This window comes from Pavona decussata, unplaced genomic scaffold (assembly GCF_977016875.1).
Source record: "Pavona decussata unplaced genomic scaffold, jaPavDecu1.1 SCAFFOLD_391, whole genome shotgun sequence".
In the NCBI taxonomy this organism is placed as follows: Eukaryota; Metazoa; Cnidaria; class Anthozoa; order Scleractinia; family Agariciidae; genus Pavona; species Pavona decussata.
The window spans coordinates 886,332-903,620 of NW_028145763.1; the positions used below are offsets into that span (position 1 = coordinate 886,332).

The window sequence follows — 17,289 nt, forward strand, 5'->3', positions numbered from 1 at the left end:
TCTATTTTTATAGTGTCTTTTGTACATCTTTCAACTTTCGAAGTTTTTCAACCATTCATATTTCATCTTTTCATTACTAGCACTTTAAAAATTCGAAAGGTTTGTATCGTTTTCTTATTTACTTAGCTTTTTTTAGTTCCTCCAGGTTAGTTTTGTTTAACCGAAAATTTGGCAACTAAATCACTCTATGACCCCGCGGGCCAAGACAGATACAGATCTCTCTCACGTTTACTATTGAAAAACAATCAATGTAGAAACGGTTTCTGACTCCAAATGAAAGGTGAATAACAAATGCTTTCCCCTGTATTTCACTTATAAATATAAACAGCGGAACATTGAAAAACGTACAAGGATAACGTACGCGTGATGCGTATAACGTTACTCTAGATCATACCGGAAATTACGATCCGTCAGTGACCCGGCGTCACACAGATATATATCCGGACTGTACAAATGGTTTCTGTCTCCAAATGAAAGGTGAAAACGTAGGGATTAAAGCCCGGAGATTTTGAAAAGCATCCGTATTACAAATGTCGTTTTCCCCTGTATTTCATTCTGACTGCAAGTAATGCAATCTGTAGCTATCAATTTTCAAACTCATATGACGCCCATGGATGGAACTTAAGTCTTTGCATGTAAAACATTTTTTAGATAAAAGGTTGTTCCTCTTAGAACTAACTTGGATTTTACCCACACTATGTTTTAAACTCCTATGACTGGAGTATTATGGTTGACTACCGCCGCAATTTTCAACGTTTTTCCATCATGTCCCCAAAACGTTCCAAGTGAAAAATTTTCCAAGTGATCACTGACTTGTAGTATGCATTTTTCACATTAATCTGTACGTTAATAGCTACATAATAATCCTATATATGTGTGAAGTTAGCCAATTCAAAAAGCAAAACTTTACTGATTTTTGTTGATGTCATATATCCAACAAAGGTACTCTTAGTAACAGAGAATATGTCTATTCTCGGACGGAGAAAATGCTAAGATATGATGTACACACAATTTTACATGTAAACATTATTAGTAGTAGTACAAAATGACTCATATGACAATTTGGCGAAACAGATAGAATGAAATGTTGTTAAAACCGCGACCAAGAGGAGATAGTTAAACTGGGTTTGGCCAACCCGTATTCTAAACGTCCTGTAATAAAACTGGTTAATCTGAACGTTTTAATACCCTTTACGACAACCTCTGTTTAGGAGGCGTTTATTATTAACTCAAAAACAGTATTAGCTACCTGACTGAACTACTTGAAAACTTGAATCCCATTGGAACAATTCCGTACAGCACTGCATGAAGCCGATTACAGTCAACTCTCGGCTTGCGGATACCTTGCTATTACGGACACCCCGATAATACGGACAGCAACTAGACCCCCGAGAAAAATAAATTACAGACGTTTGACTGAAATAAATTCCCGCTATTACGGACTCTCGATATTAAGAACACTAACTCGCGGTCCCGAGTGTCCGCAATAAAGGGAGTTGACTGTACTTGGTAACACCGTTGATTAAATTGTTCGGCTCGCTTGCTAAAATATACATTATATATCTAAAACTACTTAGCGAAGTTTCGTAATAAATTTTAATCACTGAATTATAAAAATAAGAAAACTGTTTAAAAGAAGCTGTTAATCAAACTACCGTTTTTTAATAATTTTGTCTTAATGAAATAGTATCAGGAGTGTTTAGGGCCACGCACAGAATCTGATTTGCATCAATAGGATCGTAGTAGTCTGACTAGCAACCTTTTCCCCAGGGTCTCAGCTCTTCCCGCCCAAGGAAAGACGGGAAGAGGAGAGATCCTGGTAACAAAGTTGCTACGACCGACCAGGCTGAGAATATCGTAGTTTGGAACACGCTGAAAACCTTGTCGAGTCTTAAGAAGAAAATCGCTAAAACCTTGATTGCGATTTGAGTTTGATTTACTTCAGCCTAGATCTAACTGGTCGTGTTCTCGGAGAATTTCGTGTGTGATGAAAGGTATGTTGTCATACTTTTACTAAAGTTTTGATAAACACCAGAAAACGTGTTGTGGCACAGTCCCTTTAACATTCACTGACAAGTTCATTGAAGGAAGTTCAGGCAACCTGATTATCTAACAGATAATTGACAGCTGTGTTCTGGTCCGCCAAAGGCCTGGTTTGTTTCACTGAAACAAAACAACAACAAAATGACGAGCGAGAAAACAGCATGCTTGGACAGCTGGGGCGTTGAAAATGCGATATGGTAAGCATAATATCCTATATTTGGCTTGATATGATATGATATGATATGATATGATATGATATGATATGATATGATATGATATGATATGATATGATATGGTATGGTATGGTGTGGTGTGATGTGATGTGATGTGATGTGATGTGATGTGATGTGATGTGATGTGATGTGATGTGATGTGATGTGATGTGATGTGATGTGATGTGATATGATATGATATGATATGATGGGATGGGATAGGATAGAACTAGGATATTTGTGATTGTTTATGTACTAATTTAACATCTTTTATAGATTCAGCACCAGAACAAACAGGTGATGAGACGAATTCAGTTGAACCAAGATTTTAGTAACAGAGGAATTAAACACTCACCTTATCCGACTTGTCGTAGTTCACAGTATATTCATAAAGGGCCTGCAAATAATAACAGGACAATGCGAAACATGAGGATGTAAATGGAGGGTAAGGCTCTAATAGTTTATGGCCAAGAAGCACAAAACTAAACCATAGAAACAAAGGAAAATGCAAATGCTCTTTGAACAACTGGGGGCTGAAGTATATTTAGATCTACTATACAAAGAATCGAAGCAGATACAAACATTTGATATTTCAGGGACAGTCTTCTTTTCGCTATAGCTAATTGCTAGGAAACACATTGAGGCTTGCTCACCTGGTAAATAAAGTTATAATGCTCCAAAGAACAAACGATGCCATGCCGGTCATTTCTGAGATTTTTGGACAACTCAAACACATCAACAACTGATGTCTTACTCTCCTCATGACTCTTGATGCCGATATCCACAGCGATGTACACTCCGGTGAAACCCAAACCATCGCTAAATGGGAAATGAATAAAATGTTGAGCTTTTCAGTATCAAGTCAACATGTGGCAAGTATATTTCACCGACAGCTCACAGGCTACCTGCCTGCAACATGGCTACTAAGTATGGCCAGTTTTATGACCCACTAACACAAATGGGTTGTTTAAATGCGGTCTGCATTACCTACCTGCAGTGTACAACAGTGGGAGCCTTGGTCTCGCCATACTTTTTCCTCGCTTCCCTTGTGGCCGTCACAAAACCCACAAACAATGCCACGTTTGGCACTGCGCGGTCCTTCCACGAGGTGAATCGAAAGTGCGAGACCTCGCGCGGGGATGCTGGATTCTATAATGAAAATGAAGCAAACAATAATTTTAGCTAGTTTAGTTTTGACTGGCCTAGTCTAGTCTGGTCTAGTTTAGTGTAGTTTAGTCTAGTTTTACTTTTAGTCTAGTCTAGTTTACTCTAGTCTAGTTTAGTCTAGTCTACTCTAGCTTAGTGTAGTTTAGTCTAGTTTAGTTTAGTTTTACTTTAGTCTAGTCTAGTCTAGTTTAGTCTGGTTTAGTTTAATCTAGCTTAGTCTAGTCTAGTTTAGTTTTACTTTAGTCTAGTCTAGTTTAGCCAAGTCTAGTTTATTCTAGTCTAGTTTCGTTTAGTTTTACTTTAGTCTAGTGACGGTAGTCTAGTCTTGTTTTAGTTTCCGTTTAGTTTGGGAAACAACAACAAATTAACGCGTACCCTGATAACGCCTAATTTCCCTCACACTTAGGTGGCGTCAAATAAGATTCAAGCTAGATATAATCGGATCAATTCGACTTTTAGGGCATTAAACTCTCAAGGTACATTGTATGATGGGGTTAAGGAGTTAATCCTGTTACTGTAATTTATCCCTCGGCGCTGTTGACCGAAATCCGTTAATGCTGATCCGCGATTAAAAGTGCACAGAGGCTTTCATTTCGCTTGTTGAAAATGTATTTAAAAGCTACTTTTAAGCTTAAGGTAAAGAAACGCAAAAGTTAAAACTGAGGAGCAATAATCCTTTGGAAAATTGTAACCGATTTGTAATCAAACTAGATTCAAAGTTCACGCTAACCCTGGTTACCTTAATCGTGCTTTGAGTAACTAGGCCCTGATCAGAAGTAGAAACTTGCAAAACAAAAACTTACCTTGCTTTCTGTGATGCTCAAGACCGTCAAGATATAGTCCGCCTTTTCGGTTACTTGTTTAATACTAATGTCAAAGGCGCCAAATCGTCTGGAATTCCCCTCTCCTTTCGGCAAATAGTCCGTAAAATCAGCCTTAATAAGAAAAATAAATAGAGGAAAAACGTCAGGCTTATCCGATCGTTCATAGGGTAAATATGAAGTTTTCAATTGAGTGTCGAAAGAAATTCGCGTTGACTTTTGTTTTTTCTTAATACTACCCTCTATGATTGGTTGGCAAAACTCGCGCCAATTTCTCAACCAATGAGAAGCAAAACCAAAGCCAATCGTGACCCGCTCGTACGCGTTTTCCCGCGCTTGGCGCCGGTTCCATGAATTTGCTTCGAATTCTGATTGGTTCATTGCGCTGTCTTTTTCTTCCTTGATTAATGGGGTTAGTTTCTTAAGAAACTGTGGTGCTGCCTGTGATTAGCCAGGATGATTACTTTGGTTCAGATTTTATGACGCTCAATTGAAAACAAGTCAATCGATGTAAATAAGCACGTCTAGTTGACGAATCTTAATGAACAGTGTATCCTACCCACTCTTACCGGTTTTTCTTTTTCCTTATCGTTCACCATGACAACAGCGTTCGCTTGTTGGTCCCAGACCATTCGCCAGAAATCCTCCACGGTTCCCTGCAAGGGATGCTGTGTAGCAATATAGCATCTTTGCCCTTTGTGGTCCTTGAAAATAACATGTGGTGGAAAAGGTTATAATATCGCGTTATTGCACTATTGTAGTCATCGAAACTGACTGTAATAACGGTGAATGTCATTTCTGAGGATTTTATTATTTTTTTTTTTATGACTTTGGGCCTTGGACGGCCGGACAGTTTGATTAAGTAGGCGTCAAAGGGTTTTCCTACTTCGTGCGCGCGCGTAACGCACCCACACTACAACTAAGGTGTATGCGTCAGCTGAATGAATCAAAATTTATAATGGTAATTGAACTGAGTGGAGTGCAATTTGGTCTGAAATCATACGCGTGATTTCAAAATCAAACGAGCGCGCAGCGCGAGTTTGATTTGAAATCATAAGTATGATTTCAGACCAAAATTGCACGAAACGAAGTTCAATTACCACTTAATTACATCCATTTTGAAATCACAGAGGATCATCGTCAATATTAATATTCTATTTGTGTTACTTCATTTCCATTTTGATGGGTTAAAGAAAGGATGCAATTTAGAGCAAAAAATGGTGCAGTTTGGGAATAAATTGCACCATTTTGGACCAATCAGATTCCAAGGATCACCAGTGATTTCAAAATGGATGTAATTAATATCAAAAGACGCGCGCGCAGAACACCGGAAGTGGAAATGGAGCGTAAAATCGCGTGAAACCGAAATAAAAGCTGCAAGTAGCATTTGTTTTTATCTCGAAATTTTGCGCGAAATTTTGCCACATTCAGTATGCCACTTCATAGAAATCTTTGGGAGAAATTTAACTTGTATAAATTTTTTTAGGTGAAAAAATGTCTTTTCCTTTTGGAAAGCTGACCTGTTGCCATGGTAACCGCAATGACGTCAGAACTTGCCCAACAACTGAGTTGCAAAGCTGTTTATAGTTTGGCCACATGATCAGACACAATTTTTTGTAATCTTCCATCATTTCACAAACACTGCAACAATGAAAAATCCTTACGAGCCTCCTTAAGACCACGATCAGTCCTTTATTTTCCTCAGGGATCGTAAACCGAGTAAACCACGCGAGCGAGGGCGTGAAAATTGTTTACCGCGAGGAGATGAGATGCGTGGCTCCACGCGTTTCATCTCCTCACTGGAGGCAATTCCGCGCGCGGCCGCGTGGTTCCCTCGCTTTACTCTCCCTGAGGAAAATAAGGGTGCCCTCGAAGTCTACAAAAATTGAAATCTTGACAGAGCTTGGAAAAGATAAATTTTGGAATTAAACATAACAAATGCATGACTTAAATCAAGAAGCACATTTTTCAATATTTTGAAGAAAGATTGATTATTTGTTACCCTGATCCAGTTAGCGTTGATGTAATCAGGCTGAGTGGATAACTTGACGCGTGTTCTGGTAGCTGTATGATAGAAACATGCAGAGTGTTAGCCAGAATAAAGTATACGAACACGGTAATAATAAAAACAAGTATAATCCAGTGTAATGCAAGATAGAACGAATCTTTTTTTTTTGTAGAAAGAACGAATTACACTTCAAACTAACTATTAATCATAACTACATAACTATAACAAAATTCTCGAAATCTGATTGGTTATCAGCAGGTCCTATTTGAGGATTTATTGGACAGTTTACGCATCATGCCTGGTGTAATTGCACAGTACGCGCCATTTGCGCGCGCGCTGTAATTAAATCGATCTCGAAACTTAACTCAGCTGTTGTCCTCTATTTATTCAGCAAAAAGTTAAACTGCTGGATTTTTTTTCTTCTCAAATTTTGTTAGGGTTATGATTAATTGGTAACAGGACTTTGTGCCGTCCAATTTTGTCTGTAATCATACTCGTGATTAAGCAAATCGGACTCCCGCTGCGCAGTCGCCCGATTTTGTTTATCACTCGTATGATTACAGCCCGAATAGGACTCCACTCAGTCCTATTACCATTATTAATAAAACTACTGTTAAACTGCTCAGTATTAATAATTGGTCCAACACAGCTTAATTCTCGGTATTATTCCCATAGAGCTCACCTTCTCTTTATACAGTGGCTGACAAGCATTATTTTTGAACTTATAGAATAGCTTCCTGTCCTGCCTTTCTAGTATATCCTGGATACACAGCAGTTCAGAGGTATAACTTCTCTTATGACATCTTCTAAGGAAACGCTGTGCAATGTTGAAATCCGCCTCACTTGCTCTGCACACAGGCAGAGCGTAAGTTAACATAAAATAATGGTAAATTTGGAGCTCATGTGTCCTCATCTATCGAGTTCTGCGTTTCAAGGTCTGGCAAACTGGTCATTGGAATTCTTAACTTCACTAAAACAATCACTCGGAAAATTTCCTTGTAGCTTTTGCCGAGGAAAGCTTTTATTTTTTTGTAGTTAGTTAAGCTAGAACAAAAAAAGTCTGCACCAAACCGCGCGGATGTTAAGCAATCGGTACGATTGCAACACCGAATTAAATCTTCGATAATCAGTAAGGGAGCTAAGTCCTAATCTTACCAGTGGTCCCACACTCGGCGACTACACCGCAGGATCGATATTCAAGAAGGGGTCGTTTGGGGCTGCGCAAGAGTTTAAGTTGAAAATCGTGTCTTAAATTACCTGGAAGAACATCTGGGAATCTGTTCTTGCTGGTGGTGTCCGGAGGGTAATTCACCCCATCACTGGGCACATCTTTGTTCAAGTTCTACATCACAAGAAAACAAGCAATGTTAATCATTTTAACCAGGGGAACAACCAGGTCTCTCCGTAAATAGTGTGGTTTTCATTCTTTGAGACCAGACAATGAGGAGCATGTTTTGAAGGTACAGTAGCTATGAATAAAAAAGGATATAGAAACCATTAATTTGCTATGAATTAAGCGAGGTGTTTCACCTTAAATTCTCTCTCCTTTTTCATTTCATTTTTGTTCCGTATCGCCAACGCAACAATGCCCACAGTTCCCGTCTTGTGAGTCAGCGGTATGTCTTCATCAGTAAGCGAATGAATACGTGAGCCCCTCCTGTCTTGGTCTTTTGGGTCAGCGTCTGCTTTCGTGAGAGAGGCCGGGATAGGCTGGGACCCACTTGTTTGGCTCTGCAGGAAAATTCCAGAAAGAAGAATAATCGCTTTTGGTATTGTTTGGATATTTAACTCTGGCAGATATCGGAAACTGAAGACGGGTATTGATAACTTGAAGAGAATGATTTTTTTTGGTGGGGGAGGGGGGGGGGGGGGGGCACAGTTAAGGTCGTAAACACTAAAACCAAAACTGAAGATACCCATTGCCAACGAGATCCCCGATTTTTTTAGTTTCACGTTGGATTAACCATTCGGCGATGTCCTGGGTAAACATGTGTGGACACCACGACATGGAACAAATTAGTAAGACAAAAACTTAACACCACTTACATTTTCATTTACATAGGTTATCGGGAGAGAACATTCCAATACAGAAGGCAATGAAGTAGCTTTGGTGCAGAGAAACTGGTCTTATAAAAAGCGGGAAGTGGGGTTGAATAGTTGGATAGAAAAAGTACAGCGGATGAGATTTCCTCATGAAAAGAATCGTCCATTTCAAACTTCAAGGTTAGACCCCATTAGAAAAGAAGACACTACGCAACAATAAAGAGCATAAACAAACCAGCCAAGTCTCTGGGGGTTCCTAGCTTGTTTAAGCATTGATTTTACTTTCCCGTGGTGATAGGGGAAGACACCGAGTTAAAGAAACTGGCCCGCTTCAGGCTTCGCGCACACGAAAGAAGAAAAAATGCCTGGAGCGCATAGATGCTAGACAGTGAATTAACCACTCAGTATTTGCTCACCTCTCCTCCATTACCAGTCTCAGATGAGTTACCGCCAGGAGAACCGCTTCCTTTGTTCTTCCCATCAGTACCCGCACCCTTTCCATTTCCCACAGGAGGGACGGGAGGGACGGGAGGGACGGGAGGGACTGGAGGAAAGACCACTGGAACATTTGACACACTAGTGCTGTTGTTACCGCTGCCCTCCCTACCACTATCTGGCTTGTTAATAGACGCATAAGTGTGATCTCCAACGCCACCAGTCTTCAGATCTCCGTAAGCATTGCTTTTATCATCGATGACTGGTTTGGATTTTCCCGCCGCAGATTGGTCTCCTTTGTCTTTTCCGTCTGCATTCTATATCGTTAACGTAAAGGAATTAGTTTCAAAATGCGTAAGTCGGAGAGAAAGTTACATTAGCGCGTTACTTTAATTAACAGAGAGCTTCAAAGTCCCTGGAAAGGTAACGAACGTTAGAAGCATAGTTTCAAGTTACAGTTCTTAAAGCATAAAGGTTGTAATAAAGAATCATGGATGTGTAATGTGAAAGGCAAAGCAGGACTGCTCATTGCTTGCACATTGGTTCCATAACTGACTGAGACTTATAACAGGCTTAAACGTAACTGATGAATTCAACTTGGAACACTCAGCGTATGTGTGGTTCAATGTAATTCAGAAGGAAAACGCTAGCCCTAACATAACAAATGTCAAACAAAACCGTACAAACCTGAAGGACATCACAATCAATACTTGCAGTGGTGACATTGCATTTTATCGGGGTCGTAAATTTTACATGTTCTCGTATTCTTCTGTATACATTTATTTATCGTGATGTTGTTTAAAATAGGCCATTTCCGAGTTGCTGTTAACCTCAAAATGAAAGCGAGCCTAAGTGTATAGCTTTTCATATGAAAATTAATTTTGTTTGCGTATGAATAAAAACTAATTTTCATAATAGACTTTACACTTAGCCTCACTATCATAATGAGGTTAAAGCAACTCGGAAATGGCCAAATAGGAAAATGCTCTGGAAGAAATTGACACATCATGCACTTTTTCATCTATCCATTTGTCCGTCCGTTCGTTCCTTCCTTTATTCATTCACTTTTTAAAACTAATAACAGGACTAGGCCGGTAACGTTTCTTCATCAAACCCTGCTTAGTACCTTGTTGCTGTTGTTGTTGTCGTTGTTGTTGCAGTTGTCATCGGCGTCTTCGTATCCATCATTGTTTTGACCGCCTTTGCCTTTATCTGCATCTCCCTTCTTCTTTTCTCCAGCGCTGTCTTTCTCCAAATTCTCTTTGTCCTTCTTTGCGTTCTTGTCCTTGTTCTTTTCGTCTTTGTCTCCTGCTAAGGCCGCGTCACCGCTATCAACATGAAAAACGTGCAGTGCTTGAGGACGCTCGGAATCGTACTTACGACTTTGTCTTCTTCGTCTTCTCCCGCAGCAAAACAACTACAAAGAAGACCAATTGGTAGCCTGTTGTTAGTCATTTAAGTTCATTCGCTGCAAAAGCGCCCGGTGAACGGCATGCACCTTATAGGGAACACCTTTTGCGCGTTTTAGTTTATTGAGCTCAGTTCCCGGTTGTTCACAGAGCAGATGACTTTATCCAGTGGATAATTCGTTGTCTAGCAGATAAAATGTACTCCAAGTAATACCTTTTATCAACTGAATAGCGGCTTATCCATTGTATGAAGTTAAATCCACCCTTTGAACAACTGGGCCTGCCATTTAATTTTGCATTCCAAACAATCGCACTTTTTTCTTGTTTTCAGATTTTAACGGATTTTGGCCAAAAAGTTAAGTCGAAGACCAACAATAAAGTGTAAAAATATAGAAATAACTCAGCTGTATTAACTTATGATATCAAGAGAAAATTCTGAATTCCCTGCTATTTCGTTACCACTTTTGGAACATTGATAAATTTAAAATGTATCATCAGGGCAACTCTCCAACCGAAACTTGTTTCCCTTGGAAACCATTGTACAATCATGATTTAGTTCATGCTCTGTTGAACTCAAGACGTTCGATGTTCTACTACATGTTTCGGAATTCTACTGTAAAACGAGAAAGTGTATGACTTACACAGCAACAAGCCAACAGCATAAAAAATAACCCCACAGCTCCAGCAACCGCGATGAGTATGATGGTCAGCAAAGGCATTTTACTCTCTTTCTTCTTTTCGTACTTGGAAGCATCAGTGCCGGCTAACTCCACATGAACAACCTGGTGAGAAAATGAACATGGAACAAAAAAGAAAAAGATTTTGAAATCTATTTAATAATGCTGTCAAAGACGATTAGTTTTTATTCTCCCAACTGAATGCATTCTTTCTTTGCACCATCTCTCATTGCAGTCGTCAATATACACCTCTTCAATGAAACATCATAGGTGATAATACGCTTAAAATGATTAGCCCTTTAGATTGGTCTTAATCTTTCTGTAAAACTGTAAATTGAAGACTAACGTAGAGGTAGTAAGCTACATATTGTAAACATTGTGTGATTTGCTTCATCGTAGCTCTGTTTTATCGATATTCCTTTCGAACGGAAGATCATTACCTCTGAGTGGGAGGAAGAACGTTGGATCGAAAAAAAAAATGGCCTCAGTGAAAATAACATCTAACCTGTGCAATTACAGTGTAATCACTATCAAAAAGACATGAAAAAATATAGAAACCTTTTTGGTAAAAGGATCGATATTTTTTGAAGCATTTACCGGCCAACGCTTGATGACAACCATTACATGTACATTATCGGAAACAAAATTCTATGTTATTGTTGAATTGATAGCGTATTCAGACATGAATGAATAGTGACCCCATGCATGAGTCTATCAGGTGAACGATAATTCAAAACAACGAAGTAAAAAAAGAAAACGGGCGGGGCAGTCAAAAATTGCTTCCAGGGGTTTGATAATTTCACAGAAAAAGGCGTTTAGCTAAGGGGGCTTTTCTCCAAGTATAAATGTGGTTATCATAGAAATCACTCAAAATTGATTCAAAATATTCCAGACGTTCTGTCCTCAAGAGAAATCAATTGATGAAAATTTAATTAATTTAATTTCTTAAGGTATATATATCCCACTCACCTTTTCTTCAAAATCTGGACCCAGCTGTTTCGTGTTCCCGTTCTCAAAAAACATCATGAACATTTCGTATGTTTTCAAAGTAAGACACTTGTGCACCTCTTTGGAACCAGGTTGAGAAACATAAAACCAGACTTCTGCCAGTTCATCTCGTTTACTTGGATCAGCGCAGTTTTTCTCCACGTTGACGTAAATGATCCTGTCCTGGGATACCTTATTGTCGTTTTTGTCACGCACATTCTGCGCAATCCTCTCTTTTAAGGTTTCTTGCTTGGAGCAAAATTCGCCCCATGTCATTCCAAGCTTTAATTTGATGTACAACTCTGGTTTGATGTCAGGGGTGGGGACAGTAGCTTTTGAACTCGGCGGCTTCGTAATCTCTGACGTCGCAGTTGGTTCAGTTCCATTCTGAGGACCCTCAGTAGAGGTAATTGTTAGATTCCCTGTGGTTGCTGGTTTTCCCGTGGTCATGGACAAACTTGTCGGGCGTCGGGTGGTGGGCTTAGGCCTGGGAGGACAAACCCAATGTATCCAGACTCCTTGAAGTAAATTCCACGATCCTTTGGTATCGGATAATGTTGGCGTCTTGAGCGTTGCTTTTAGGCCCCAGTCATAAATACCAGGTTCAATTTTACATTTCAGGAGGAATTGGAGCTGCCCAACCTTATCTTCTGTGTTTGCCTCCATGTACACATTGCTAAAGCCTCGAACGGTAGTAGCGTTGTAGCACAACAACTTTTGCACTTTAGTTTCCAAGTATTTCGGACTGACCCTTCCGTTGGCTCTCATACTCTTATCTATGAACTCCCAGATACCCTGGCTGAGGTTTTGGTAGAGCACACTGCTGTTGTTAGAAATATCCCCTGATTTGCAGATTGGGACATTCCGAGCGAAGTTGACCTCGAAAATCTTCTTTGTTACAGATTTAGGATCAATAGTGACTCGGATCCATTTTCTAATAAGCTTTACGTTCCCTAATTTTACTTTGCTCAGATCGCTGGTGAGCGGATTAAGTGCGACTGATGGTAATTCTGACGTCGATGAACTCATTCCTATGTCAACGAGCACAGTTTTGTTATCTAGCATGTCAACGTTTCCATATATGAAGTTGCTTTCACTCTTAAACTTGTCCGCTATCAAAGCGTTCAGATAATTCTTGGTCTTCAAACTGTCGTTGGTTTCGGATTCCAAAGTAGCCAACAAATGAAACAATTTATCTCCAGGGACAAACGGCTTCCATTCTGGGACCAGCGAGAAGTTTCCAACCTTACCAGCATCCACTGCGCTCTTCAAACTGCTTAGCTCCTCATTTGGGTTTACCGCTGACGGGTCGTTTATTTGTACACGGATGGTTGTCATGGTGATATTATCAGCTTCCAAACACTCAATGAATCGAATGTTTGCAGCAGTAAATTTCTGGTTACTGGTCATGAGGGTACTAATGGTTTTCTTCAAACTTCCTTTTTGATGAAAACCCTTGTCAGCCGCAGAATTGTTGCATGGAAATTTTATTTTAAGAATAACGTCGAATAAAGTTCCTGAATAGAGTACTGGATCAACTGCAAGGCCTCCTATCTTTCCATCCTTCATTTCTGCTGCGAGTTTGCTTCTCATTTCGTTTTCCTTTGACCTTAAAGCTGTAATTTTCAGAACAGCGATGACGCTTACCGGTTTGAATTCCACAACCTCGACGCTTGCGTTTCCTACGCTCTTCAGAACACTTGAAACCGCTGTGGTAAGGTTTGTCGCCAAGGAAGCAAACAGTGCACTCTCCTTTTTAGAGAGATCTTCAGACCAGACTGTCTGGGATAGCTGAATGGTGATCTGAAAAGAAGCATTCTGTGGGAGACTGGGACTGGAGATCGACGAGGGAAACGAAGTTGTCTGGGAAGGCGAGACGGCAATGGGAGAAACCGCTAAGGACGTTTGCATGGTTACAGAAGACGCAAGACTCGGTGTCGAGACTGATGATCCTGTTGAGGAACGTGTTAGTTCAGTCAAGGAAGCAAATGACAACTACTTATGAACAAAACCTAGAAATTGAGCCAAATTGAGGAACCCAAGCCCAGGCGATGTTCACTTGTAACGCAAATGCAAACGCAAGGACAAGGAGCACTATTGTGAGTGGTCTTCCAATATGTGGGATTGGTCACGGTCTATTTGTAGTTGCATTTGCGCTAACATAACCGCAAATGCCATCAATGAAGACTTTTATTTGTCCTCCGACACTAGCGGATGGATAACCCAGGTGTCGAAAATTGACTACCTTTGTATAAATGACGTCATAGCTGTGTTGTAATGGTAACGCCGACGTCAATCAAACTTCTTTTTCTCGAACGTTCAAATGGGCAAAATATCTTGGTCTACTTAGCCGTCCAAATTTAGGATGCTGTGCCCTTTTTACTCAAGGATAGCTGCCTTAACAAATAGATGCACTATCATCAGTGTATAATAGAATTCAGTTATACACTCCAGAATGCTCAGAACCTGAGTGATTTCGAGTGAGACATCTTGTTGCGGTTAAGAAATTAAATGCAGTCCAACTCTCAACAACGACCATACGCAAGAAATTTGCTGACAGCTTAAGCACGAAAGAGTTTGAGCTCAGTCCCTCCAACGAGGGACGGTGGTTTGAGTGATGAAGCCCAGTGGATTTAATTGGACAGGAGAAATTTGAACTGGCTCAAGAAGTAATTAAAGACAATTTAATGCAAAATAAACACATTAAATACCTCAGGAAGCAATGGAAATCTCGTAGGAGATAAACAAAGAAAAACATTGAAACGAGAGTTTTCTTTAGTTTATATTATACATTGAAAACTGAAAGCATTTGAACCAATGGTGCGAAAGTTTTGTTAAAAATTGAATTGTATAATTTGTTTACACTGTGAATTTAGAATGTCTTCTGAAAGCATATGTTTTCTTCCTCCTGAGATATGTTCTTGCCGGTTTCTTGGCGACAAACAAAGCCTAAATAATCAACAAACTTTTAATTTACCCAAAACAAAGTCTTCGGGGCTTTTGAACTCCAGAAACAGACATAAAAACACCACTTTTTTGCGAAGGAATATGACACTTTTGCACTTTTTACTTAAATCTCAGATAAACAATACCATCTTTCTCAATGAAAAAATGAAAAAGGATCGGACTATTTCTATGCTGAAGGTATGTAAAAGGAAAAGTTGTTTCTACGAGCATATTTCACGGGGTTCTTTGATTATCTGTGCCAGACATTGTTAGAAGTGCTCCTCATTGCATGAGAAAGAACTAGATCTTTAGGCCAAAATAAAGTTTTGAACCAATTTCCCTTTAAGCGGTTAGATCAGAAGAAATAACTGCAGGTAACCCGTTCTATTTTTAATACACTTCTTCCGAAAACACATTAGTGCAGGAATTGTTCTCTCTTTTGTTTCTTTAAAATTTGAAGACAACTTTTGTTTGCATAAGAATACGGTGGGCGTGATTCTTACGAACCGAGCGGCTTGTTTCACACCCATACGAAATGAAAGGCAAAACATGTAAGAAGCATCATCGAATTCTGTGTAAAACCTTGCGGGAAAAAAAAAAGGAAAAAAGAGTTCTTACCTTCAGCTGTAGACGCAAGGAAGCCCAAAAACATACAAAGTGATATTTTTGGTATCACCTGAAGAACTGCATAACTCCGTAGTCTAGAAGAAAAAGGCATCTTTTCCGCTGAAAAACTGAAAAAGAAAAAACTCGTTTCATGAGACTTTTGCAACAGTTCCTCATCTTAATCTTCGCAAAGCGCACTTAAAATTAATATATCGTTGAGTTTGACCGCGTAGATGTTTCATAAATCCCAAAAGTGCCATGCAAATGAAAAGAAAGCAATAAATTGAAAGGAAAACAAGACTTTCAGTAATGTTATTACTGATAAGTTTTTCTAAGGATGTGAACAGCAACTTACCGAGCGCCCACTTACCCAAACTCTTAAGTTGTCAGCCTTGTCTGCTGAAAAAGGATCGCTCCTTCTGCAGAAGAGTTTTGACCCACAGTGCACTCAATGTCCGAAACCTGTTCTAGTTAAGTTAAACTGTTTGCGTTTGTCTATTGTATGTTGACCTACTTACTAATTTTTTTGATGACCGGCGAAAGCTTTCGCTACTGTTAATGGACAGTACGACTAAGGACCGTGCTGCCAAGAGACTGGAAGCGAACGCTGGAATTTCGGAGCAAATTCTGGCGTGTCATGGCAAACTCTCGAAAACATCGGAGGTAAAAACTTCGAAAACTGTTCAGTACTTGCACAATGTTCATGACCACAACTTCGACTTCTAAAATGATTTTCAAACCAAAACGTTTCGAATTGTACAGTAAAGAAACCGGAACCGACATCGGAAGTTTGCATAAAAACTTCCGCCGGCTTAAAAGTCGCTCGAAACAAACTAGATTGTCTGTTCGTCTTTCTAGGGGTCCCGGGTCGTCCTCGACCAAACCCCGAACCTGGAGGGCCCTGGCGTTGTTTTGTCAGGCCCCTCTACGCCCGAACCAATCGGGCTAGATTGAATTTGCCAAAACTTCAAGGGCACCAAAGCTTCTCCACCACATTAAGGCACAGCACCAGGATAGAGATTAACTGGCGATTAATTTTAATTCTCCTTTTTCGTCAGTGACAACAGTTACACCAACATCAGGAGCTGCACTCTTCAAAAGCGCTATTTTCACTTGACATTTATAACCTGCAGCTGCATTGTTTTTTAGGGTTGGGAGCATTGTTCTGTTGTTCGTTCTTATGTCCTCTAGACCAACCATGTAAGACGTTGCAAATGGTCAGCAGAGCGCCCCGAAGAGCTACTAATTTTACCCTTAGCCGTTCTGGAAGTATTTTGGTTTGGTTGGTGAATTTATACACACTAACGGATTTTATTGCAGTTGCAAGGAAGTGAAACATCTCGCTTCGTTCGTCAAGGCACTCCTATTTGCAAGTTCTTGAACACGAATGACAAAACACAACAAAATATTACGAAAGCAAAACTATACCTCGTCAAAAATGCCTGCGGCCCGTTTCTCGAAAGTCCCGGTAACTTACCGGGCCCGATAAGTATATTTTTAAATGTCTTTCCGTCCATTACATAGCGATTACAGATATGGTACTTGGCCAATGTTTTCATAGAATTATAAGATTTTAAAATTTAGTATTTAAAGCGAACAAAAATGAACTTCTGTTACGTAACATTTATCGCGAAAGACACTTATCGGGCCCGGTGGTTTCTTCCGCTTCAGAGTGAGACCTACAGCTGAATTGCGATACAAATATTTCGATTCTCGATCTGTTTCCGCCATTTTCGATTCGACACGGCCTAATTATAGTAAAACTTACCCGATTGGCCAAAAGAGTTGTCCAGCATCAATCAACGTTCTTGTTTTACTGAAGGGAGCCTGAAGCACCGTTGCTTTACAAAAACGGTCGACTAAGTGGAACTCAAGTACACACCGTCAAGTTCTCGGTCGTGTTTGGAGGCATTTTGGTTTCAGACTAGTCAGAAA

The 17,289-nt window shown here is 39.9% G+C and overlaps 1 protein-coding gene across 3 annotated transcripts; it reads right to left on the minus strand.

Annotated features, from left to right (window-relative positions):
- Window positions 1–666: 666 nt before the first annotated feature.
- Window positions 667–17,289, minus strand: LOC146451256 (uncharacterized). Of its 3 annotated transcripts, none has more exons than XM_085099280.1 (15): window positions 17,123–17,289; window positions 15,367–15,482; window positions 11,785–13,754; window positions 10,780–10,920; window positions 9,856–10,146; window positions 8,711–9,046; window positions 7,782–7,982; window positions 7,509–7,593; window positions 6,246–6,307; window positions 4,813–4,947; window positions 4,226–4,357; window positions 3,247–3,404; window positions 2,909–3,074; window positions 2,611–2,652; window positions 667–2,163 (listed from the first exon to the last, which is right to left on the minus strand). In XM_085099280.1, exons 2-15 carry the CDS (start codon window positions 15,464–15,466, stop codon window positions 2,161–2,163), a joined length of 3,822 nt encoding a protein of 1,273 aa, XP_084955406.1. In that variant the 5' UTR covers window positions 15,467–15,482; window positions 17,123–17,289; the 3' UTR covers window positions 667–2,160. The 3 variants fall into 3 exon arrangements, with proteins under 3 accessions (XP_084955406.1, XP_084955405.1, XP_084955404.1); XM_085099279.1 differs by lacking the exon at window positions 17,123–17,289 and adding an exon at window positions 15,725–15,989; XM_085099278.1 differs by lacking the exon at window positions 17,123–17,289 and having other exon boundaries at window positions 15,367–15,989.

Excerpts from the sequence above, each read along its gene's own strand:
- LOC146451256 (XM_085099280.1), bottom strand. The coding sequence starts at position 15,466 with ATGCCTTTTTCTTCTAGACTACGGAGTTATGCAGTTCTTCAGGTGATA. Across the intron at positions 13,755-15,366 it reads CCTTGCGTCTACAGCTGAAG|GATCATCAGTCTCGACACCG; the intron begins GTAAGAACTCTT and ends GTTCCTCAACAG. Across the intron at positions 10,921-11,784 it reads GTCCAGATTTTGAAGAAAAG|GTTGTTCATGTGGAGTTAGC; the intron begins GTGAGTGGGATA and ends TTTTCTCACCAG.